At 42.2% G+C, this 27,687-nt stretch overlaps 1 protein-coding gene across 1 annotated transcript in view; it reads left to right on the top strand.

The window, feature by feature from the left end:
• The window catches only part of LOC124801232, a 150,464-nt gene that overhangs the window by 17,350 nt on the left and 105,427 nt on the right, over window positions 1–27,687 (top strand). The window contains exons 2-3 of the mRNA XM_047263058.1: window positions 14,647–14,739; window positions 18,768–18,895. Coding sequence (XP_047119014.1) covers window positions 14,647–14,739; window positions 18,768–18,895 — 221 coding nt within the window. The remainder of the gene's footprint in view (window positions 1–14,646; window positions 14,740–18,767; window positions 18,896–27,687) is intronic.

Below are 27,687 nucleotides of genomic sequence, written 5' to 3'. Positions count from 1 at the left end.
GACGACGCTTCATCCAGTCCCAAACATGCTCAATGGGGAACAGATCCGGAGATCTTGCTGGCCAGGGTAGTTGACTTACACCTTCTAGAGCACGTTGGGTGGCACAGAATACATGCGGACGTGCATTGTCCTGTTGGAACAGCAAGTTCCCTTGCCGGTCGAGGAATGGTAGAACGATGGGTTCGATGACGGTTTGGATGTACCGTGCACTATTCAGTGTCCCCTCGACGATCACCAGTGGTGTACGGCCAGTGTAGGAGATCGCTCCCCACACCATGATGCCGGGTGTTGGCCCTGTGTGCCTCGGTCGTATCCAGTCCTGATTGTGGCGCTCACCTGCACGGCGCCAAACACGCATACGACCATCATTGGCACCAAGGCAGAAGCGACTCTCATCGCTGAAGACGACACGTCTCCATTCGTCCCTCCATTCACGCCTGTCGCGACACCACTGGAGGCGGGCTGCACGATGTTGGGGCGTGAGCGGAAGACGGCCTAACTGTGTGCGGGACCGCAGCCCAGCTTCATGGAGACGGTTGCGAATGGTCCTCGCCAATACCCCAGGAGCAACAGTGTCCCTAATTTGCTGGGAAGTGGCGGTGCGGTCCCCTACGGCACTGCGTAGGATCCTACGGTCTTGGCGTGCATCCGTGCGTCGCTGCGGTCCGGTCCCAGGTCGGCGGGCACGTGCACCTTCCGCTGACCACTGGCGACAACATCGATGTACTGTGGAGACCTCATGACCCACGTGTTGAGCAATTCGGCGGTACGTCCACCCGGCCTCCCGCATGCCCACTATACGCCCTCGCTCAAAGTCCGTCAACTGCACATACGGTTCACGTCCACACTGTCGCGGCATGCTACCAGTGTTAAAGACTGCGATGGAGCTCCGTATGCCACGGCAAACTGGCTGACACTGACGGCAGCGGTGCACAAATGCTGCGCAGCTAGCGCCATTCGACGGCCAACACCGCGGTTCCTGGTGTGTCCGCTGTGCCGTGCGTGTGATCATTGCTTCTACAGCCCTCTCGCAGTGTCCGGAGCAAGTATGGTGGGTCTGACACACTGGTGTCAATGTGTTCTTTTTTCCATTTCCAGGAGTGTATTTTAAAAAGGTAACACATACTAAAAAGGACACAGTTTCAAGGCTAGTTTTTCATATTTATTTTCATTCTTTCATAGATTACAAATTATGCAATAACGATGGCAAAAATGTATGAAGTGAGCTCTTGAGCAATTTCAGACTTAACTGGCTTTACTAGGGGTAACGTCAAAGTGCTCGACGGAATGTGTATTCAGACAGGTAATTCACAATATGACCAGTGCACAGCAGTGAAATTTATAATCAGGCTTGTCAGGAATATTCAGCTGCAGCAATTTTCGCTGGTGCTCTTAGGATCTTACCTAACCACGCCCTCGGAAAACACAATAAAAATTTTTTGATGATCAGTATCATATGTGAAAGCTTAGTTTTTCTTGTATATTAATTTAAACCATTAACATTTTCTATCTGTGTGTTCTCACTGTGTAATAGCGATGTTGCTGTTGGCGACTGCATCATGTTTCCTATGCTCTTAATATCTGCTGTCACTGGCTGGAGAGATCACGTGACATGAGCTATGATTGGCTACAAAAGCACCTCACAATCTCGATTTTAGTGCTTCTTAAGCTGTTGTGGTGTAATTGGTGGAATTCATGTTCATACTCAAATGCGTTATTTTTTGCAGGATTGTGTTTCCTGAAGTGCCAGAAAGTTCTATGCCAGTGTATAAATCTTTCACCATTCAAAGGACTAATAAGTTTTACAGCTCCAAGGGGAAGTATGTCGTCACTTAAGATGGGAAAATGTAGTTTCATCCAGGGATAAGTTTATTTTCACCCAAGAAAGTGTGTTTTTAACTGGGAAATCCAGGATTTTTTTTCCTTGTCTGCGTATACGCCCTGAATCTGTTACTGAAGTGCAGCAACAATGGCAAGATGTAGCAAGAATTTTGTCAAAAGGGAGTTTCGATTTGTTAAAGAGGACCTTAAAAAGACTCATGTATTTCATTTACTCTGAAAATACATTTATTTTTTAATTTTACATGCATAATTTGCTTTTGGGTGGCCTTTGTCTGTAAAATTAAGCAAGAAAAGCCTTTTGTAAAAAGTATAACAGGTATTTGAGAAATTCCCAAATGCACAATTAAATATTTCTTTGTTAGACAATATGACAACTCCACTTTATTGACAAATGAATTGAAATTCTATATTAGAATTTTAATACATTATATATTAATTAGGTAATATATTGTTAACAAAACACAGCTGAGTCTTCTAATAAGAGGTTCACTGTCAAAGAGCAATAGAACCTTAACATTGGGTAGAATAACATAAAGTTAAACGGGCTCAAACCTCTTTTGACAATAGCTATTTTTCTCCTACTACAGTAGCACACTGGACTCGCATTCGGGAGGACGACGGTTCAATCCCGCGTCCGGCCATCTTGATTTAGGTTTTCTGTGATTTCCCTAAATCGCTCCAGGTAAATGCTGGGATGGTTCCTTTGAAAGGGCATGGCCGACTTCCGTCCCCGTCCTTTCCTAATCTGGTGAGACCGATGACCTTGTTGTTTGGTCTCTTCCCAGCCCCCCCCCCCCCCCACCTCCCCCCCTCCCCTACTACAATGTTGCATTTACATGTACAGCTTTTCTAAAACCAAATCAGAATTCCATCACCACATTCAAGAATCCCAAGTTCCTCAATTCATTCTAAAATTTTATTACAGTTTCTTTTATTTCATTAAAATTTTTCAGTTTCATTAAGTGATCAAGATCTTCTTTCTAGAAGATTATTTCAGCAATCATTTTGAACCATGGCAACCTAATTTACTTACAAACACAAAGGAAATCCAGAATAAGGCCCTGTAGACCACACAATAGTCGACCGACAGCCGTGTCATCCTCAGTCATTCATCATCAGATTCAGAATGGTTGAACATGGGGCTGGCACATTGCACTCCTGGCCATTGTTGACATTCCTCTCAGTCAGGTAGGTCCTCAGTTGGCATCACGAGACTGAGTACATCCCATTGCAGTCCTCCCACCAAGGAATAATTCCAGGCGGTACCAGGAATTGAATCTGGGTTCTCCACATGATGGTCTGTTGCTTTGACCACTTGGCTGCAGAGGCAGACTACTTTATAAAACAAAATGGAATACAAAAGTACTACAAGCTACAGTTTTGGAATCTTAACATTGATTCACACATTGATTACAACTAGACTTCTAATCTATGTGGCATCATAAACAAGTTAGTATTTATCCACAGTATACGCTGTCTTTGATGCTAATAAACTCTTGTATAGTGTACAATATACCTTGTAATTTGTATGATGTTTATTTACAAATACGTTAGAATTGTGACAGTTGGGCTCACTGCTGCAATGATATTAGACATTTCACAGTACAGCATCCTTCTTGTAGTAAAACATGAAGACATGGTATATTGCTGTCCCCATGGAGGTAAAAAAAAAAGAAGGGAGATTGCACTATAGACTGGACGTTGTTTTGAAGCCAGAGTGGGCATGGCCTGCCGCCATTTTAAGTAGCCCAGAACATTAATAATAATTAAGCTTTATTGTCATTCAGCTCTGTAATTTAGTTTACATGAAATAAATGAAACTAGAATCTACATATTAGAAAGCAGTATTTTTATCTTCAAAAAATTCGTCCAGTGTATAAAAAAATTGTTTACTAGTAATATATACAATTTAGCTTTAAAAATTTTCAGGCAATTCTTTAAAATCTACTCTTAACGTATTAAACATCCTTAGTCCAAGGACTAGGTAGGAGTTATGCGATTTAGATAATCTGTGATATGGCACATCTGCACATGTTCTATTTCTAGTGTTATAACTGTGTACATCACTTGACATACAATAAAACATTATAGATGGATAAGTTTACTACTTTCAGACATTCCAGTTAATGAACAGAGGTTTACAAGGTTCTGTATTATTGGAATCAGTTATTTTTCTTATTACTTTCTTCTGCAAGAGTAAAATGTCATTTATGTGACAACTACTACCACACAGTGAAATTCCTTATGATAAGATAGTGTGGAAGAAAGTAAGATTATGCAGATCTTACATAGTTATTTGGAACATATCTTTTTAAGTGTCTAATTAAGTAAATAAATCTTGAAAGGCTAGCAGATATATTTTTAATGTGTGGTTCCCAGGTCAATTTATTTTCACTAAGAACACCTAAAAATTTAACATTTTCTAATTCATGGTGATTAGGAATCTCTTTGAGGCTAAACTTAAGTACCTGTGTTCTACTTTCATTTAGTAGGAAACTGTTCACTCTAAACCATAATGAAGAATGAGCAAGGGTATTTTAGGTTAATGTTTGCAATGTGCTTAGATCTGTGCTTTTATTTAGAAAACTTCTGTCATCGGTCTACAATATTGTGTGAGAATTTTGTAAATAAAGACAGATCATTAATCATTAGTAATAACAATAAAGTTCTGAGCACAAACCCATGTGGCACTTCAGACCAAAGATAAACCAAATCTGACTTTGCATTGCCATTGCACACAACTTGTTGGCGGTTCGCTAGGAAAGATGTAGACACATTTACACTGTTGGCATCAAAACCATAGCACTATAGTGTATTCAATGAAATATAGTGCACACAAAATGCTATTGCCACTAGATGCGCAGTCAGCTGGGGAAGCATGGGGAGAGCGGCAGTGGTGGGGAATCGCTCAGAGCGCTGTAGGGAAATGCCGAGTGCTGGATGGAAGTGCCATTCTAAACTCAAGCCTACACTCACATTTTTGGGAAATATTAAGTGGGGCCCCTGCATGCCCACAGTTGCAAGGTGACCATTGAAAAATATCTGTCACCTCTTCATTTATTAGTATCTAAAAAAAATTCTGCCAAAAATCCAGTGAATTATTTTTGCCTGGTTTGTTAACCTTTTGTAACTTTCATAGAATGGTCATAAGTGGAGAATTCTGAGTAGAACCTACACACTTCTCTTGTTGCGATGTTAAAATTTGCTGCTCTTGCCAAAACTCACCAGAGTTTGCACAGTCTCATCTCACTAAGGGTATGTTGTGTAGATGCAGTTGTGAGAGAATTTTGAAACTGAGTTTATTAAGTTGGGAACTGAGGAAAAGTAAGGTCAGCATCTTATGAAAAAGCACACCCTCGGTACAAAATAAATGTGTAATTAAAATGGAATTACAATGGAATGAATACCCCTAGCTGCATACAGGCATTGATATATGAGGTGCGACAATAAAGTAATGAGACTGACGTGTGTGTGTGTGTGTGTGTGTGTGTGTGTGTGTGTGTGTGTGTGTGTGTGGGGGGGGGGGGGGGGGGGAATGTTGCTTACTGTTTTAGTCAAGTTTAGTGTTGTCTCCTTCAAAGTAGTTCCCTTCTGATTGCACACACTTTTTCCAGCGCTTCTGCCATTGATGGTAACATTTCTGGAATTCATTTTCTGTAATATCCTCCAGCTTTTTGGACATCTTGTGTTGTTTGAAAAAGGTGTCCCTTGACCGCCGTTTTGACTCGTGGAAATAGAAAAAAGTCGCACGGAGTGATATCTGGTGTATAAGGTGGCTGTGGTAGCACTAAAAATTGTTTTGATTTAAAAATTGCTGTACTGACAGAGCAGTGTGGGATGGCGCATTATTGTGATGCAGAATCCAATTATCAGCAATGTTGGCACAGACACGAAGAACTCTTTTACAAAGTCTTTCTCAAATTTCTTTGGAGTAATATTGGTTAACTGTTTGTCCAGGAGGCACCCACTCTTTACGAACAATTCTCTTGGAATCAAAGAAGCACACAAGCATGCATTTCACGTCCACTGCAGTCTTCACCTTCTATATTTGTTCTGCCGTCACTAAACATTTTATGCCAATGAAAAACAAACTTGAGCTCTTGACATAACCTCCCCTCCAGAAGCCTTATGAAGCTTACCGTAAGTTGTTGTCGCGTTTTCACCCAATTTAATGCAAAAAGAAATGGCATACTGTTGCGCGATATTATGCAGTTCCATTTCCATGACGAGAGACACAAACTCGTGTTAACTTATTACAGCACAACTCACGACTGAGCAGTTGCATCGATGTGCCGCTTGGACTAGAAGCAGCTTATCGACCAAGGTCAAAGATATTGTGCCTACACAAGCCTGCAGTGTTGCCACATCTTGCAAAGAAAATCAGTCTCATTACTTTATTATCGCACTAAGTCAACGGGAACAGTTCAAAACGTATGCCCCGACCGGGACTCGAACCCAGATCTCCTGCTTACATGGCAGATGTTCTATCCATATGAGCCACTGAGGACACAGAGGACAGTGTGACTGCAGGGATTTATCTCTGGCATGCCTCCCTTGAGACCCACACTCCCAACTTATTGTCCCGCACTATATTCATAGTGCCCCTGCCCGTTATACTCATTACTCACGGCTTTTTGCAGATTCCCGTTTATATGTATGAAGGTGGTATCTGTTCTTTCCACTGGACTCGCATTCGGGAGGACGACGGTTCAATCCCGTCTCCGGCCATCCTCATTTAGGTTTTCCGTGATTTCCCTAAATCGTTTCAGGCAAATGCCGGGATGATTCCTTTGAAAGGGCACGGCCGATTTCCTTCCCAGTCCTTCCCTACCCCGAGCTTGCGCTCCGTCTCTAATGACCTCGTTGTCGACGGGACGTTAAACACTAACCACCACCACCATCTGTTCTTTCGGACATGTCCATCATTGACCATGCAGCTCTAGCAATGTAAATATAAATGTGTAACTGCCTCACTTATGTTGTTCCAAAACCCATAACCATTTCTCATTTCACCAGCTATTTATGGCCCTTAAAAATTTCATTCTTTCCTCAGAAAAGTCTGTGGTTAGTGGGCTAACACAGTAGGTAATGAAGTTTAGCATAATAACCATACAGCTAAATACTCTTCTCTTTGTTTGCTATCATTTGCCAAAATCTCATGTTTATATCACAAACCGTTTATGAAATATGGGGGATGTTGTGGATATTTCACTCTGGTTTTATTGCTAGCGTGGTGCAATTGCAAATAAGTGTGCTACGTCAGATCAATTTTCTTGTGATTGGTGACAGATAGAGACCTCCAGCGAAGTCTAAAGAAAATTTCAACGTATTAGCTAAATTACATGTGCAGCAACATAATATGCACCAGACGCAAAATCATAGCGACCCCTACTTTTCATTGCAAACTTTTTCGTATTTTGTGCCTTGTTTTATTTCCAAGTAAATATCACAATAACTATGACCATCAACAAAATTATGGGCACATTATAATGAATCTGACATATAAAGCTATAAGTAAAGCAAAAATGAATTTTTTTTTTACTGAATAGTTTCTGTAAAATCGTTTGAGAAAAATTGCCGGGTGCATGTCGATTCTGTCATTGCTGACTGACCAAAAGCTGTCAAATGCTTGTTGGCCTCTCCTTCTGAACAAACAAATGAACTCGCCCAGCTCTTTGGTCGAAAACTGGTCGCTGTGTATCAGCCACCATATCCTGCACGACCTATATCACGGTCTATGTCAGCGGTTGGCAACTGGCGGACCATGGTCCACGTCCAGGCCATGGAAGGTCAAAAACTGGTCTGCCAAAAATGTTACAAAAGTATAAATTATGTACTCTAATTATTTTAAAAAAATATTTTTCTGTAGGTAACAATTTGTTTGAGCGACACACTAATAATTTTTTTCTGGTAGTGTACAATTAACTGCTGAATACGTAGATTTCTTAATGGTTGGTTATAGGTAGATTAAATACACAGATGCTATGCTGTGCAGTGCAGGAGAGTATGTTGTAGAGCGGGGACGGAAGGGAGCAAGCTGGCTGGCCGGCGCAGCATGTTATTTTGATCCACATAAAAGCTCTGTACACACGAGTGCAACACAGGAATTTCATTATTAATATCAATTAGGGAAAATTTAGATACACCAAAGTCGAATGAAATTGTATAATAATCACTGAAACAAAATGAAAGGGGAACTGCCTCACGGGTATTACCATGGCAGTGGCCTGCCCGGAAGGCACCGCCATCTTTCAAACTCTGGCAATTGCGATTGCAGGGAGGCTATCATCAACGTGTGCACAATGTGGGCATACTGTTTGGTTACTGGTGGTATGACTAGAAGATCCTGGACTTCTGCTGCTAGATCCTTTGTGAACACTGCAACCACAAGATGTATTTAGTCTGGTCCGCTGAGATTTGTGCAGGGACAAACTAACTATCTAGCTGAGCAAACCATAATGGAGGATTATGTTGCCAGAATTGTCACACTGTTAACTGCACTGCTGGCTGTCAGTTCAGTTGTGACTGGTGAGTTGTTCATTCTTGTTTGGGAACAAGCGCAGTGCTGCTGGTGCAGAAGTTACAAACATCAATGTTGCGAAACTGCGCAGAATGCTGAAGCCGATGGAGATGTGGTGTGTTGTAGTCTGTTGGGGACACCAAATTTGTGGATACTCATTAACAGCTTACAGGTATACAAATACGAATTCACATACAATGTAAAGCATGGAATAACAAATAGAAAGTAAACCAAAGAACAATTGTATTAATACAGCTTGAAACTTCCACTGCATGGAATGTTTATGCACCACTGTACATTTCTGTTGGCAGAACATCAAACAAATCACTACAATGATTTTAGTGGTTTCTTGATTTATTATTTTTATGTTAATTTGTCTGTCAGACTTGAGAATTGTAGTTTCATGAATTGTTGTTTGGTAATCAGGACCTGAAGATGGCATAAGTGTTGTGCCGAAACTACTTGATTGAAGTAAATTTCTCTGGTGATATGGCTGAGGTGCTTCATTTTCTTTATTTGTGCATAAAATAAACATGTCAGAAAATTTAATTCTAATGAAATTCAATTCAAAGTTACAGTTTATCTATGGTTCACCTCTGTGGTTTCTAATACATTCCAGCTGCATAATCTTCTTTGTTTACATGTTCCTCGTCTTCTCTCTGCCTTTCCTTGTTTCTCCTTGTTATTCTGGCCGCTGTAGTTGCCTCAGAGACCCACTTTTCAGCTTTGGTCACTCTTAAGAAATCGACTGCCATCAGTAATTGTCTCATAATGAATCCAGAATATATTCCTAACGACTCTTGAATTTCACACTGGTATCAAAACATATTTTTGGAGTCACAATAACTTTCAAGAATAGCCTAAACTTGAACTACAGAAATGTTAATAAGCAAAACAATGCTGAGAAGCCAAAGATAAACAAGGGAAAATTTGAGAGCATTGCAAAGTGTATCTTCTAACTGGATTATGAACTAGAAAAACAGTTTTATAGTATATGATTCTCAAATGGGAATCTAATGACAACATTTGACATGTGAAAGCAACAGAAACATGGGTGTTGCCACAAACCAAGAGATCTTTAACCTGGTTTCTAACAATTGTCCAATGTCCATTTCTATTCTTTTAGCTACCATTTTTTCAAAAAACTCTAAACATCGATTTAAGATAAAGAAACAAAACCCCAATTTTTTTAAAGCTGGTGTGTGTGTGGTTCAAAACTTCATAGGGAACAGGTATAGCCCAGAGTATATCAACAAGGTTGAGACTATATTGATGGATCTCAAAACACTGGACTGCTCAATTAGTTTTGAGTTACATGTTTTTAAAATTCACACTTGACTTGTTCCCTCCAAACTTGGGTGCTGTGAACAACAGGATGATAGATTCCATCAGATTATAGAGGTCAGGAAGTGATGATACCAGGTAACTTGGAATGTTCAGATGATGGACAACTAATTCCGGATGCTTCAGTCTGAGCACGAGGAAATGCTTCATAAGAGGAAAAGTAGGGGCTACACCATGGCAACTAAGAAAGGTTGGAATGATTGAGATTAGTGCACGTTTTGTAGCACATTCTCTGTATGCACCTGTTCACTGCATGTGTGTTTCAATATGTTGTTGTTTTAACCTCGTTTTCTGCTTTAGCATGTTTTGTGTGCCGTATGTATGTACTACTTCAATATGTGATATCAGTATTGGTAGAATAAATGTTGGTGACAAAACTGTGGCTGATACGATGTTTTGAGTATTATTTTTTTAATTCAGGAGGCAGAAATACATTAAAAAAATGTGCATTTGTGAAAAAAGTTTTTTCACTGTTGCATTGTGTAATGAGAGCAAGAAAAGAAAGATCAGCCCCATCTTTTAGACAATAATTAACACAATCGAGTCTGCCTATCTTGTTAGCACTTGAGGTACAGGGGAACAGAGCTATTATATATGGTTTCTCTGTTATAATTACTGCATTAATTTTTATATTTTATGTGCAGATATTTTGACTCCAACATGACAGTTATGTAATAGAGACAATCTCTTTTTCTTAATGTGAAATGCATATGCAGTTGCGAATATGGACAACCATCAGCTGTATAATGGAATGATGAAATGAAAATTTGTGCCAGACTTGGACTCAAACCCAGATTTCCCACTTATAACAGTTGGTCCCCTTGCCATTAGGCGGCTGAGCATGCCTCACGGTGAGACCCATATTTCCATATGTTGCCACATGTGTCTACAACTTCTACTCATACGTCCATTACTATATTTCTGTGAGGAATTCTCAAGTAGCCTAGTGCTAGGGTGACTTATCGCGAGTTCAAGTCCCAGTCCAGCACAAATTTTTGTTGTCGTCATTCTATTATATAGCTGATGGTTGTCCAAATTCAGAACTGCAAATATGTTTTGTGAATTTAATAATGGCTTCTGTCACTGCAGTGCCCATTCCTTTGCACATGCGTGCATGTCCGAAGGAACATTGCATCGTATTTTTGAACAACACGGCCACTGCAGTATTGTATAGTTCCTCTTTTCTTCTAGTTATGTGTCTTAATACCTAGTTCCAAGGGAGGCACTTTCCACCCAGTATACTTGAGACCACCAAATTTATTATCCTACCTACGAATGAAAAATGCACATGTAATTTTCTCTCTTTGTTTGGGAGAGATTGAAGCTAAAAACATTTGCATTAAGGGCTTCTTTCTGGGGGAGGTTTAGTTGTTAAAAAGCAGTGCATTATGAAAAACCGAGTGTGTGCTTGATTACGTTTACAAGTGTTTTGATGTAAACCAGTCGTCGTCGTCGGCTGATACTCGTATCCGAGTTTTCATTTCTTTCCTGAGATTTCCTTTGTCACGGTTCAGGCGTGGAAGTGTCGTTGATGGCTTAGCAATCCAATCCTAGCGTGGAACAGGCGGCCACAGACATTACAGCTGATGGAAGGTGGAGGACGTGGCTGAGCCTGGAGGAGTTTACATCTCTGGCGTTTGTCATTCTCCATTCTTCGACGTTCCAGCTCAAAGTTTTGAAGAGCATTTGAGGTAACTGAGCGCCAGCGACTTCGGTCTTCTGCTATTGTGGACCAGTTACTCGTATCGATGTTCAAGTTTTTCAGATTTTTCTTGTACTGATCCTTATAACGTTTGAGAGGGGCACCTCGTGGCCTTTTACCTGTGCTCACTTCGCTGTACAGCATTTGGCGTGGAAGTCTGTCATTTTTCATCCGCTGGACATGTCCGACCCATCTGAGTTGATGCCCAATGATAAGAGCTTCCATGCTATGCATTTTTGCTTTCTCTAGAACAGCTGTGTTGGATATGAAGTCATCCCATTTCAGGTTCATGATATATCTTAGCTTCTGTTGGTTGAAGCGTTCTAGTTTCTTCAGATCGCAGCGATATAACGTCCAGGTTTCGCAACCATATAGCAGGGTGGAAATGACTACAGCTTTGTACACCATCAGTTTGGTGTACAGTGTTAGGTCTTTATTCAGGAAGACACGCTTTGTAAGACGACCAAATGCTACATGTGCAGCACGTACTCTATTCTCCACATCTTTTCCAGATGAGCAGTTGGATGACAGTATGCTTCCCAGGTAGAGGAAATGGTCCATTTGTTCCAGGAGTGTATCATAGATGGATATGCTGAAGTCAGGAACGGAGGAGCCAGGAGTTGGCTGTGCCATCACCTTTGTCTTTGAAATATTGATGGAGAGACCAAATCGTTCGTACGCCCTGCTGAAGGAATCAACTGACAGCTGCAACTCTGCAGGTGAATGAGCTGGAGAGGCATTGTCATCAGCATACTGCAGCTCTGTCACACGAGTGGTACTGGTGAACCTTTTTGAATGGAGTCTGGACTGGTTGAATAATCCTCCATCAAACCTGTACTTTAGTTCTATTCCTGCATTGTTTACGGTTGTCTCGTAAAGCATAGCTGCCAGATACAATGCAAATAATGTAGGTGCAAGAACGCATCCTTGTTTAAGCCCACTTGTTATTGGGAATTCACCAGTCATTTCATTCTGGCAGAGGACCTGTCCAGTCATATCAACGTGGAGAGCTTCAATCAGGTCAACAAAATGTCCAGGGCAGCCAAAGCGTTTTAAGACCATCCACATGGCTTCTCTGGGAACTGTATCAAAGGCCTTTTCTAGATCGTAGAAATCAAGTAGTAAAGGCTTTTGCTGTTCTCTGCACTTCTCCTGTAATTGTCGTGCACAGAAGATCATGTCAATTGTCCCTCTTGAAGGTCGAAACCTGTATTGAGACTCAGGTAGTATAGTCTCTGAAAGTGTCTGGAGGCGATTTAAAAGGATTCTTGCAAAAATTTTTCCAGTGACAGAGAGTAGAGATATTCCCCTGTAGTTACCACAGACTCGTCTGTCGCCCTTTTTGAAGATGGTGACAATTGTGGAGTTCTTCAAGTCAGCTGGTACCTTGCGGGTTTCCCACATTAATATAATAAGTGAGAAGAGTCTAGTTTTTAGAGGCAAGCCGCCACCCTCAATAAGCTCCATCGGGATGCTGTCAGGTCCAGGAGCCTTCCCAGGTTTCACACTCTTGAGTGCCTTGCAAAATTCTTGAAAAGTTGGAGGATCAGCCAGCCAGGGTTTTGGAGGGTGCTGTGGGACATTTTTGAGAAAATCTCCAGCGGCAGTAGAAGGGCTGTTTAACAGTGAGCTGAAGTGCTCTTTCCAACGTTTTAAGATGTCCTGACTTTCAGTAAGAATGGTGGAGTTGTCAGCAGCTTTCAGTGCTCCTGATGAGGAGCGGATAGGTCCATACAGCTCTTTAATACCAGCGTAAAAGCCACGCAGGTTCCTTGCATCAGAAAGATTTTGGAGTTCTGTGGCTTTCTGTTGCCACCATTTGTTCTTGATTACTCGTATTTCACTTTGACATTTCTGCTTGAGTTCTTGAAAGTGTGCTTTCTTTTCTGCGCAGGATGGATCTTGAGCAAGGGATAGGTAAGCATCCCGCTTTGCATTGATGATGGCTTGGATTTCTCCGTGGTTGTCATCAAACCAGTCACTTCTTTTCTGTGCACTACAACCAACAACATTCTCAGCAGTTTCTTTGATGATGTTCTTTAATGTGGTCCATTCTTGTTCGACGTCATCTGTGGTTGCTGGAGCTTTGTTAAGTTGTTCGGACAGTATGTCTTGGAAGTGTGAGCAAACATTTTTGTTGTTCAGGTTGCTTATGTTGAATTTTCTGCGTGGTGGGTTTGAAAAGTGGGATCGTGGCTTGCGATACTTTGGTACTCTCAAACGGCTGACTAAAAGTCTATGGTCCGTCCAGCACTCATCGATGTTTAGTGCTGCTTTTGTGATGAGAATGTCTTTCTTGTCACGCTGTCGCGTAATAACGTAGTCTATAAGATGCCAATGTTTGGAGCGTGGGTGCATCCATGTGGTCTTATAGCGGTTACGCAAACGGAATTGGGTATTGGAGATGAAAAGCTCGTGCTCAGCACATAGACCAAGAAGTAGCAACCCATTTGCATTGCAGTTTCCCACCCCTTGTTTACCCATGACATCTCTCCAAAAACGGTTGTCCCTTCCCACTCTGGCATTGAAATCACCAAGTAAAATTAATTTATCCTGAATGGGTATTTTAGAGAGAGTACTGTTCAGTTGGTGGTAGAACTGATTCTTTGTGTCTTCATCACTGTCTAAAGTAGGAGCATATGCAGAGACGAAGGTGATGAATCTGTCTGAACCAATGGGTACTCTAAGAGTCATCAGTCTTTCATTAATTGAGACAGGTGTAAGTCAAAGATCTTTCACTATTTTCGTTTTTACAGCAAATCCTGCACCATGGATGCGTGGTTCTCCTGCATCCTTTCCCTTCCAGAAGATGGTGTACCCTGAACGTACCTCACTAATGTGTCCCTCACCTGAGAGTCTTGTCTCACTCAAGGCAGCTATGTCTATATGTAGACGGGCTAGTTCTTGGGTGATAAGAGCGGTTCTTCTCTCTGGTCTGTAATTGTTCACGTCCAGGAGGGTCCTGACATTCCATGTCCCTATTGTTACTATACTCCTGTACCACTCTACACCAACAATAGGGACATGTAAACCAGTAATAATGCAACAAATCTGTTCATAAGTTGTTGATGTTGTACAGTCATACAAATTTGTTCATGTGTTCTCTCATGTACCAGTGAACTGAAGTGTCTTGTGGGATAACAAATTTATAAAAATGCAAGTTGATGTGACTATGGCATTTATTATTCCCATTTATTATAAAAATAAATTTACTTTCATTATTAAATTGTTGTTTTAGTTGCCTGAAGTTATCAGATGCCAACCAGAAGAAGATGATTTTGCTGAAGCTTGGTGTGAAAGGAGTGCCCTTCCTTTCAGAACATTGGCTAAGGTGGGAGAATTGAAACATCTGTTATAAAATGCTTGTTTTGAATTTTTATTAGCCTGTTCAAGGTACTCTGTAAATAACATAATGGAGCAGAGAACATTCGGGTACAGAAATGACTTTAAGAATTGACTAATACTAATCTTTTCTTTCCCATCAGGAACTTATTTCTATCTTTTGAAAGAGGCCATTGTGGAGTAGCACTCTTATTTGTCTTCTCTCTGTGACAATAAACATGCTATTCTTTTTCTAGGACTTGGTGCTGTTGTTAGTAAAATGATTTGTACATGCATCTAGTAGTGTGGAGGTATTCAGTTTCACTCTTTTTAAATAAGTTAAATTGTTCATGGATACATATTCTGTCTTTGCAACTAAATGAAAGGTAGTTTGTTTTTTCCATACTTGTTTCAGTTACAAATATGTTAACCATGTTACATTTAGAAACTTGTGCTAAAAAAGTTGTTTCTGATCTGAAAAACGAAGGAAATATGAGAAAAATAATATAGTAACGTGTTTGTAACTACTGCATAATGCATTTATTATTTAAAAACAGACATCTATTACAGGCCACTGAAGAAGCTTTGTAAATAAAAGAAGTGAAACATGCATGCAAAATACAAACTGTCTTTCTTTTAGTTGCAAGAACAGAACATACTTCCTTGAATTTTGAAGCAACTAAGAAATGAGGAGAAATGGGAAAAAAAGATGATAAGTTAAATTGTATTGAATGAAGACTTTCCCATCATGTAAGGAAACCAGTACAGGGCAGAACCACAGGGTGGAACGGAATTAGGGGTTTATTTTGACTCCAAAGTGGTGCATTCTAGGATCACTTTTCAGGAACTATTTTCCAAGCCATAAGCATGGTAAGAAGCCATTGTATGAGGTGTCCTTAATGTATTTGGACTTGTTTTTCATGTGCATATCACAATATTAGTAACTCTTTACCTGAAAAGTAAGTGAAAATGTTTTATCTACTAGTTTTCTCTTTCTTAAAATCTCAAAACTGATGCTAGGCTGGTTGAGGCCAGGAAGGTTACGGGAACGAAGGATGTATTGCAGGGAAAGTTCCCACCTGTGCAATTCAGAAAAGCTGGTGTTGGTGGGAAGGATCCATATGGCACAGGCTGTGAAGCATTCATTGAGATGAGGGATCGTGTTCAGCAACAGGGTGGTCCACTTGTTTTTTGGCCACAGTTTGTCAGTGGCCATTCATGTTATCACTTTATGGCAAGAAGCATCTCTTTCGCTCAGCATTTCTATATTCTGTGACCACGAGATTTTGAGTCAAAGGGTTTGAGGCTACAGGAATTTGGCCTGTCAACATTGATATCTTCACTGAGTAGACTTCTTACCATCAGCTCCAACTGATTGGCCTATGGAAGACAAGATGCTAAGCCCATCAACTTTGCCTGGCACTGTTGTAGAACCTGCGATGACCCCTGTCTCTTGTAATTTTCCGAAATGTACTGTACCAGTAGACAAAAGCAGGCTTGTTGAAGAAACAGTTCCACAAAATTTCCCCATGTTTCTTGATAAGATGTTGCCATTTTAAAAGATGATGCGAAAGTGTAGAGAGCTACAAAAAGAAAGAAACGTTGTGCTGTGACTCTGACTGATTATCCATACGAGAATGAGCTACATACATCTGTTGAAAGTTCTAACAAAAAAAGCAGGGACAGGATGAAAGGCCAAAAAGTGGCAGGAATTCTTTCCTGAGAAATGGAAAAGGAACATGGAAAAATTTAAGTAAGGAAAGTCACATCATCTGCTACTTGTAAACTTATATGCTTACTATGTTCTTTTAGATTTTTGGGGAATACGATTAGATTTTGAAGGTAAACTTGTAAGGAAATGTAAATTAGTAAGTTTTCTTCAATTTTTTTTATTGTGTTCATCTGTGAGCCTTTGCATCAGATATCTATTTTTTTGCTGTTTAAAGTATGTATTACATATTACACAGGAATTTCTTAAGCTAAGTCTTTGCCATTCTAATGGAACTGTTGTCATTTTAATGTTACCGTTGCTGTCCTGTGCCGGATTTCCCTACTGTTGATAAAAACCTCTCAGGTTTCCAACCAGGTGGCAACCTTAAGATACGCTGCCACATGGCTGAAAACCTGAGAGCTTTTCATCAAGTTAAATTGCTATTTTAAATGTAGTTGTGTAGGCTTCCACGGCCAGAGTCAGTTGACATACAAAGTTTTCTGGGTATGATATCGCGTCATGTTGTATAGAACTACTCGACCACGGTTGCAGTGGCCTTCTTCTGGGAAGAATGCAACAAAGCTATACAATAACGGGACACTCATTTGAAATGTGCTGGAAACACTCATTTGATTAATTACCCATGTAAGAATATTGGTTCTGTAAAGTCTACTGAATGAACCTTTCAGTCCCTCTGGCCCCCTTTCCCCTGCAAAATAAATTAGAAATTAGCTATCTCTATTTTTAGTCTAGAAAATGATAGAGTGCTTTCCTAAAGAAAACTTTTGTCCCCTTTGGACTGAAGATAAAATGGGGAAAATCTCGAATTTTATAATGCATGTGACATATATTTCAACATGAAAAGATGAAAGTGTTCTGAGATAAAGATAAAATACCATAAGAGGTGTAAAACTGTTTCACCTTTGCAATGAAACATGTCATTGCCAATGAATTTATGTTCTGTTTGACCTTGTAGAAACTTGCAGCGAGGAAGTTGTTAAGAAAATTAAGAAATTAATTTTGGTATCATCTGAGACATCATTATTGTATCATGTCACGTATAAACAGATTTTATTTATGAGAGACTCTGTGCGTGGCAGTGCGCAAGTACTCATATGCCGTCACCAGGATTTTAATTAAGGCAGCTCGCTTTAATACGACTCATTGTATTCCCTATGTCCCAAAAATTTTTTATTTGCAGCTGTCGCTGATCTTCATTACTGCACCCATCACCCAAATTTCAAATATACACTGTTTAAAAGAAACTGTGTCTACTTTCAGGCCACAATTTCTGCTGATGTCAAGCAAAATGTTGTTTTTGTGAGTGGTTTCATGAATCCCAATTTTTATTGATGTATACTACAAGACAGTAGCAATGTCTCTGCATTCTGTTAAGAAATTTTGTCCATGGTTTCTGAATCAAAAACCAAGTGAGTGGAGAAGACAAAGAATGGAGTTCTCTGGGCCAGAATAATTAATTTTTTTCATAGAGATCACTCTGTAGTTTTCTAGCTGTTGGTTACTCTCCCGTGTAATAGTATTGAAGTACGTATCAACTCTTTAACTTTTTATCACTTTTGCTCACATCTAGAGATTCTGCCAATGTTTTGCACTGTTAACATAGAATACAGTCAATTCGGAAATATCACAAGGCTTTGTTCTCATTTTATGAATATGCAAAATTTGTATTATTCCTGGCTTCTTCACTGTTGAATATGTCAGACAAAAAGTTCAATTCATTCAGTATGACAATTTTAGATTATTTTCAATTGTATTTTAACCCTTTCCACACACTGACTGGAGTAGACCTACGTGTAGGCCCTTGTTCCTGCATTTCGCTCTCTACATCAATGTACCATTCCATGCGAGACTAAAACCACATGTTAACATGCGATACTGCATGGGAACACTAAACATTCGGCTGGTACTGACCTCATTCACTGTCAACAATGTACATGCACCAGGGGAGCAATGTGGTGGGCAAATTAAATTGTAACAATATGCATCTAATTTTAATTTGCTACAATTTGCTAAGTCTATGTATTACTTCAATTTTTCTTTGACCTGTCCAGTATCAATTGTACAATTTTGGCTATATGATATAACTGGACTAATAAAAAAATCAATCAATCAAATCATGGCGCTTAGCGCCCATGGGCTGCAGAGTGTGGGTGTGACTTTGAGGTGTCTACTTTCTTGATGGTCACTTCACTGAAATTTGTAGAACGTAATAGATTATTGCAGTACATTAGATTGAAAACATCCATCTGTGTTTAATTTGGTAGCTTGTGTAATGATAATAACTATACTTGTTTCCATTATTTCAGATTGTAGCAGTGAAAACATTAACACTGTATCACGTGTCAGTGGCAAGTGAAAGTGTTGAAGAATTCCTTTCCTTACTTTGTGAAGTAGTTGATAAACGTGGCAATATATCTGAAGACATACGTCTTAGGTAAGAATCACTGATCCATTGTATGACCAAACAATTTTAACTTTCCGTTTCCTTTTAAATTGGTTTAGATTTTCCGTATTTGCCATTATTTACAAAGCTCTGCTTTGAGGTAGTTGGATTCTACAACATGTATTGTGTACCCGAATTGTCCCAGTATAGTGCTCTGCAAGGCAGTAAGAAATGAAGGTATACAAATTAGACAACTTTTTACATTCAGGGTTCTAAAAATTAGCAATCCCAATCAGAGTGCAAGTTACTATTTAGTTAATTGATTACAAAACACCATTCCTTACTTAATGAAAATTACATTTACCACCATTTCCATTTGCTTCTCTCAGGAAAACTTTGTTTGTGGCATCAGAAATGAATAATTATACTTTTGCCATCTTGTACTGAAAGGTTGTTTACACATAGAACAATCCAACATATAAACCAATATTTTTATTGTGTGAAATTTTATAGGTGTTTAATCTCAGTTAAAATCAATTTGTTACTGATGCGAACCAATGGAGCTGTCTAACATGAGAGTTTGCTTCAAATTAGTTAGTACAAAGTGGACAAGTTATTATTTGTACCTATAGCTATGGATTGTTTGGGAAGTCATACAGTTAAGACTGACTTCCTTGGAAATGAAATGGGAGGAGAGGGTGACAGAAAAAATTATCATTTTTCTCAGAACCAGGCAGTCAGCATGCCAATGAAGGCAAAAACCAAATTTCATTCATGCAAATTCACTTGAAATAGAGTGGGTTTTAATGTGCATCTTAATAAATTGTGAAGATTCCTTAGTTATGTGAAATGCTTAGAGTTAGAAAAACATATAGAGGTATTGTTTTACTTATGGTCGTAATTTTCAGCCACTGTAGTATATATTTTTCAGAATAAAATTCAGTCATCATTTGCAAATATATTGTTATCATTCTTTATTGGTTTCGACAAATTAATTTGTCATTTTCAAAAGCCTGCAAAATTAGGAATATTATAAGTCTGTAGACCTTGGCTATACAGTTGTGTAATGTATAGGAAGTATGTTACAGAAACATACTTAGTATTGGAACTTCATGGCATATTAAAACTGTGTTGAACTGAGACTCGAACTCAGGACCTTTGCCTTTCGTGCACAAGTGCTCTACCACTGAGCTACTCAAAACAACTCACGACCCTTCCTCATTTGCCCATGAAAGGCGAAGGTCCCGAATTCGAGTCTCAGTCCAGCACATGGTTTTAATCTTCCAGGAAGTTTCATATCAGCACACACTCCCTTGCAGAGGGAAAATTTCATTTTGGATACATAGTATTATTTTAACAGATGCCAATGTCTTCTTCATGATAAATCCAGAAATTTACGTATTGTATATAATTATAGTAAACACAGATTGACAATTTACAGTAACCGAATCACATCTATGTATATGTCAAGATATTGTGCTAGCATCAAGGAACATATATAAAATCATATAAAAATATAACCAAGGTAGACAAAGAAGTTATATAAAAGATGTTTGAAAATTCCTGTTACAAACTTCAAGAACTTATAGAAGGTAGTGAGTAGATAAAAATTTCGTAATTTGACCACTTTTAAAAGTAATTGATCAGGTGTGACCACGTACATCACTTGTGTTACAGTTCCACTCATTAATAGCGAACATGAAGCAATATGGCCTCTTGCAGTTTGGGTGTGCGACATCTCCTCGTAGCACCAGAGTCATGCCTGCTGATGGTGAAGGTACCATTTCTCAAAGCTGTTGCGTAATTGTGACAAAAAGGGTATGCGATGGAGGGGGACATTGTGGAGAATGATCTTGATAAAGGCAATGAGTAACTCTTCCATTGTCACTGAGCTTCGCCATTCTGAAGGATCATGTTGGTGTATTCTGCAAATGTGTACTCAACCATGCTGCTCTAACACTCACAGGCACATGTGAATGAGGTTCCAGCCCGGTCAGAGAGGTAGGATAGGTGTTAAATGACATCAGCTTATCCAATGTAACCACCCTGCACCATGACCACCATGTTGCATTCCTACTTAGTAAACATGTTTTCAGATGACTGTAGCATGGAAATGGTACATTTCTGGACATAGTTTCCTGCTCAGAATACTATATATTCTCTCCCCTATACAAGACTTAGAAGTTCGTAATGGGCATTTCAGAACACCATGTGTAACACAATTCAAAAAATCATGGCACGTACTTGTAATACATAAAAGGAATTGTTCCAGGGGTAACTGTCCCTCCCACACATCTTCTGTTGGTCCTCCAGCCTTCCGGCCTCCCCCCCCCCCCCCCCCCCCCACACACACACACACACACCAAGGCAGCTCATGACTCTCGTGAGTTCTTATGTGGCACACATGGGGACCCAAGCTATTGCAGCTCATTTATCCTTTCTGGGCTGCATTTCCTTTCCCGTCACCCTCCCTCCCTGTCCTTGCTCCTTCCCCCCTCTGTGTTCTTACTTACATTGACCTGGATATAAACCTGGTTTGTTGTATTCCTTCTGGTTTTTGTTCCCATTGCTTTCTCTTTCTCGCTATCCATTTTTGGCATTTTTGATCCCCCTTTGGGATTTGAGATCAACTTCTAAATTTTTCCTCCATACTGTGAGGGCTTGGGCGAGAACTCACTCCCTAGCAACTATGGCGTGGATTCCTCTCCCCACTCATTTCCCTCTTCCTTCCCTCTGTTACCCCCATCCCCCTTCCTCCCTGTGTAGTCATAGTCACCCCATGTCATGGTGCTGTTATGTACCCTTCTGGCTGAATCCCCCTGGCAATGAAGGGATCATACTTCTGATACCTGAGCTGTTGCCTCCCTGTGAGTGATTGATTAGGAGTATCATAAATCCCGGCAAAGGCCAGAGCCCTTGCTGTGGGTGGGTGGTGATTACGTGAAGAGCCCTTGATCAGAGTGGGTGGTATCAGTGCAGACGCTATGTATATGAAGAGCTCCAAAAACCTGGCCGTTCCTCTATGGTCATCTCTTTGGTTGGCAATGGATCATTTAATGCTGCTTCTTATGACTCTGCGTCCTTCCCTGCCCTGACTACACCCTTGGATGAGGGCTAGGCTTTGCGTGAAACACTTTCCCTGCTACTTGGTCTGCACTAGGACCGATAGGTCACTTTGACCGGCACCAAGCCATTATTTTTTATGAAAAATATCAAAGTCAAGTTTGGTGAAGTCATTTTTGATAGGGACCTCATCCTTCAAACTGATGGTGATCTCCAGGCCAATCATTTTGTTTGACCTGTTTAGAAAGGTCGTAAGGACAATAGTATCAATATGGTGCTTTTGCTCTGGCATTTGAGTGAGAAGTAGAAGAGTAGAAGGTCAGGGTTGCAGTTTATCAGTGTGATGTGAAGCCACGTGTCTTGCCACCCATGAAGTGCCTTCAGTGTTTATGCCCCCTGTGGGTCTGGGGGTTAAAATAGGCCGAGGAATTACTGCCTGTTGCAAGAGGTGACTAAAAGGAGTCTCACACATTTTGGCCTCTATGTGATGGTCCCCTGTAGGGATTGACCTCCATCTTTCAAAAATTTTCCAAAACAGCGAGTCAATTGGGGAAGGGCGCCTTACATGGTGCATCGTGTCCATCATGCATTGAGATTTTTAGCCCACTTTCTCGTCGTCACATTGCGGTCCTGCCCATTCTCTCTCGCTTGGACGAGGACACCTTCCTGAGTGTGTTTTCCACCATGCACTGTCACTTTCTGTGCCAACGATGACCATGAACTTCTTTCCACCTCATATCCAGCACGGTAGCCAGTCCGTTGTGGTGGGGCCCTCATGTACCCTGTTGGTTGTAGCCCCCTGACAACATAGGGGTCGCTCTGCTGATGCCTGTGCCATTAACTGCCCATTTATGCCAAGGAGTAGATGCCTGTCACCCTGGGGCATCGGGACTCGCGGCAGTGGCAATCCTGCCAGGTGGCCTAAACTGCGGCTGGGTGGAGCCCGTGGGAAGGGCCCCTGGTAAGAGTGGGTGGCATCAGGGCGGATGACACGCCAGGAAGTGCAGTACATCATCTCTTACCAGTGGTCTGGGGCCAGCAGTCTCTAAGGACGCAAAGTCTAACTTTAATGCTAAGAAATACGACCCCAAGTTGTTCCCCTCCCGATGTGGTGCTTTAAGTGCTAGAAGTTCGGCCATAAGTCTTCCCGCTGTACTTCCAGCCCAACCTGTCGAGACTGAGAACATCCATCGCATCCCAATTCTCCATGTGCCCCACCTCCCATCTGTGTCAACTGTGGAGAGCATCATTCACCTTGCTCGCCAGACTGCAGGATTTTACAGAAAGAGAGGAAAATCATTGAATGTAAGACCCCCCTGGACTGACTGACCTACACTGAGGCTAAGAGGAAATTTGAGCTCCTACATCCTGTGGCTATGACCTCCTCTTTCACCACTGCTATGAGAACAGTTGTCATCCCATCAGTTCCTCACATTCGTCACCTCTCAGATCCAGAAGACTACATCGGCCCCCTTGATGATGGGGGGCACTTCCCTCCCTGTTGCTCCCGCACCACCTACTTCAGGAACAACGCCCTCCCCAACCATCGGGTATATCATTCCCCATTTCTGCGCTGGAGAAGCGTATGTCTTCTTCGGCTCTTCTCACTGGGAAGGGGTCCCATGGGACACACTCTTCCCAGGTTTCTACTAGTGGGAAAGATGACACCCACCAGTGGCTGAAGAGCCCAAAAGCAGCTGGTCGTAGGGCTTAACACTCATCCTCAGTCCCGGAGACTGAATCAGTCCTCACAGCCAGGGAAACCCAAGGAGCAGTGAGGGAAATCCAATAAGAAGGTCCCCAAGACCAAGGGAATTGCGGTGGCACCCACACCACCGCTACTTACAAGCTCTGCATCTGCGGATGAGGTGGTGATTCTGTCATTTGCTGAGGACCTAGATCCTGCCAGACCCTCAGACACAATGGATATAGACTGCTCAGGCAAAAAGTCGGTGGCAGTAGGTGACCCTGAGGTGTAAACTACCTCATTGAATGTTCCATGCCTTCCCAGTCTCACGATGATGTCATCCTCCAGTGGAATTGCGGTGGTTTTCTTCGCCGCCTGGCTGAGCTACGGCAACTGTTAAGCATTACATCTGCTATCTGCATTGCCCTCCAGGAAACCTGTTTCCCAGTAATGTGGAACCCTGCCCTCCATGGCTATAAGGGATATTACAGGAACCGTAGCAACTATAATCGAGTGTCAGATGGAGTTTGCATCTATGTCCTAAACTCAGTCTGTAGTGAAACTGTGCCCCTTCAAACACCTCTTGAAGCTGTCACTGTCAGAATACGGGCGACACAAGAAATAACTGTCTGCAATGTATATTTTCCTCAGATGGTGCAGTACCCCAGAATATATTAGCTCCACTGATTGATCAACTCCCTAAACCTTTCCTACTTTTGGGAGATTTTAATACCCATAACCCCTTGTGGCGTGACACCATGCTTACTGGCTGAGGCCAAGATGTTGAAACTTTACTGTCTCAGTTTGACCTCTGTCCCTTAAATACTGGGGCTACCACACATTTCAGTGTGGCTCGAGGTTGTTACTCAGCCATTGATTCATCAATTTGCTGCCCAAGACTTCTCCCATCTATTCACTGGAGAGAACTTGACGACCTGTGTTGTAGTGACTACTTCCCCATATTCCTGTCACTGCCTCGGTGTCAGGCCCGCGGACACCTGCCAGATGGGCTTTAAACAAGTTGACTCTCCCCCACATGGTAACATCAATGTGATGGTTGAGCAGGTAAGTACCACAATCGTTTCCACGGCAGAAAACGCGATACCTCGCTCTTTAGGGTTCGCCCATTGAAAGACAGTCCCATGGTGGTCACCGGAAGTCGCTGAGGCAATTACAGAGTGTGGGCGAGCTCTACAGCGACATACTTCCCTAGAGCATCTGATAGCCTTTAAGCTGCTCCATGCCCGTGTAGGCCAGCTATAAAATGATGGAAACAGGAGTGTAGGGAGAGGTACATGTCAACCATTGGCTGCCACATGTCATCTTCCCAAGTCTGGACAAAGATCAGACGTCTTTTTGGGTACCAGACCCCAACACGTGTCCCTGGCATTACCATCAATGGTGTGCTATGTACCGACGCAAATGCGATTGCCGAGCGCTTTGCTGAGCACTATGCTTGAGCCTCTTGCACCCTCAAACGGCAGATGGAAAGGAGAGTCCTCTCATTCACTACACACCACAGTGATCCCTATAATGCCCCATTTATGGAGTGGGAGCTCCTCAGTGCACTTGCACATTGCCCTGACACAGCTCCTGGGCCATATTAGATCCACAGTCAGATGATTAAACACCTCTCGTCTGACTACAAGGACCATCTCCTTGTCATCTTCAACCAGATCTGGTGCGATGGCGTCTATCCATCATAATGGTGGGAGAGCACCGTCGTACTGGTGCTCAAACCTGCAAAAACCCAGTTGATGTGGATAGCTGTCCGGTTCGTAAGCTGCTGGAGCATATGGCGTGTCGGCGGTTGGGTTGGATCCTGGAGTCACGTGGCCTGCTGGCTCCATGTCAGGTGGCTTCCGCCAGGGGTGGTCTACCACTGATAATCTTGTGTCCCTTGAGGCTGCCACCAGAACAGCCTTTTCCAGACGCCAACACCTTCTTCCCGTCTTTTTTGATCTATGCAAAGCATATTACGCCACCAGGTGACATCATATCCTTGCCACATTACACGAGTGGGGTCTCTGAGGCCCGCTCTCAGTTTTTATCCAGAATTTCCTGTCACCCCTTACTTTGTGTGTCTAAGTTGGTGCCTGCCATAGTTGCCCCCATATCCAGGAGAATGGTGTTCCGCAGGGTTCTGTATTGAGTACATCACTATTTTTAGTGGCTGTTAACGGTCTAGAGGCAGCTGTAGGGCCATCTGTCTCACCCTCTCTGAATGCAGATGACTTCTGTGTTTCATACTGCTCCACCAGCACTGGTGTTGCTGAGCGGCGCCTGGAGGGAGCCATCCAGAAGCCGCAGTCATGGACTCTCGCCCACAGCTTCCAGTTTTCGGCCGCTAAGTCATGTGTCATGCACTTCTGTCAGCGTCGTGCCGTTCATCCAGAACCAGAACTTTACCTTAATGGCGATACATTCACTGTAGTGGAGACATATCGACTCTTAGGACTGGTTCTCGATGCCCAATTGACTTGACTACCTCACATTCATCAGCTTAAGCGGAAGTGCTGGCAGCACCTCAATGCCCTCCGCTGCCTCAGCAACACCAACTGGGGTGCAGATTTCTCTACTCTGATGCATCTCTACAAAGCCCTTGCTCAATCCCACCTTGACTATGGGAGTATGGTTTATGGTTCGGTGGCGCCCTCAGCATTGCATGTACTCAACCCAGTGCACCTGTGGCGTTCGCCTAGCGACGGGAGCTTTTAGAATGAGTATGGTGACTAGTGTCCTGGTGGAGTCCGGAGTACCTCCATTGCAGATCTGATGTGCACAACTGCTCACCAGTTACGTTGCACACATTCATAGTTCTCCTGAGCATCCAAATTACTGTCTCCTTTTTCTACCCTTGGCAGTTCATTTCCCGCATCGGTGGCTCAGGTCAGGGCTAACGATTGTGGCTCGTGTGTGATCCCTTTTGTCTGAACTGGGGTCCTTCCCTTTACCACCTCCCATCCAGGTCCATCTGCGTACACCTCCATGGTGTACACCTAGTCCGCAGATTCATCTGGACCTTTCCCATGACCCTAAGGACTCAGTTATTCCTGCTGCTCTCCGCTGTCACTTCCACTCTATTCTTGACTTGTCCGGGGCTATGAACTGGTATACACCGAAAGCTCGATGGCTAATAGTCATGTTGGCTTCACCTATGTCTACAGAGGCCATTTTGAACAGCATTCCTTGTCCGATGGCTGCAGTGTATTCACTACAGAGCTGGTGGCCATCTCTCATGCAGTTCAGTATATCCGTTCATGGCCTGGGGAAATGTTTCTTCTGTGTACTGACTCTTTGAGCAGCCTACAAGCTATCGATCAGTGCTACACTTGCCATTCTTTGGTGGCATCCATCCAGGAGTCCATCTATGCCCTGGACTGGTCCCATCGTTCAGTGGTGTTTGTGTGGGCCCCAGGATAAGTCGGCATTCCAGGCAACAAACTTGCCAACAGGCTGGCCAAATAGGCTACACGGAAACCGCTTCTGGAGATGGGCATCTCTGAACCTGACCTGGGCTCTGCCTTATGCCGTAGGGGTTTTTGGCTTTGGAAGACAGAGTGGCATAACAGTACACACAACAAACTGCATGTCATTAAGGAGACTATGAATGTGTGGAAGTCTTCCATGCAGGCCTCTCGCATCGAATCAGTTGTCCTCTGCTGGCTCCACATTGGCCATGCTTGGGCGACCCACAGTTACCTCCTGCGCCGTGAAGACCTGCCTGAGTGTCAGTGCGGTGCCCGGTTGACAGTAGCCCATATTCTGGCGCACTGTCCCACTTTGACTGCCCAGCAACGAAATCTTGGGTTACCGGACTTGTTGCCACTAATTTTATCTGACAACACATCATCGACTGATTAAGTTTTACGTTTTATTTGTGATTGTGGGTTTTATCATTTGATCCAAGTTTTAGCACATGCTCTTTCTCCCTCTGTGTCCTCCACCCTAGTGTTTCCTGGGTGGAGGTTTTAATGTGTTGTGGAGTGGCTGGCTTGTCCTTTCTTATTCTCATGTTCAGCCAGCCATGGTAATCTGCTTTGTTGTTTCTGCGGTTTTCTTGTCCCCTTTTGTCTATTTACATGCTTGTTGC

This window comes from Schistocerca piceifrons, chromosome 1, assembly GCF_021461385.2.
Source record: "Schistocerca piceifrons isolate TAMUIC-IGC-003096 chromosome 1, iqSchPice1.1, whole genome shotgun sequence".
Classification (NCBI taxonomy): domain Eukaryota; kingdom Metazoa; phylum Arthropoda; class Insecta; order Orthoptera; family Acrididae; genus Schistocerca; species Schistocerca piceifrons.
This window is presented reverse-complemented; position numbering and strand designations above follow the sequence as displayed.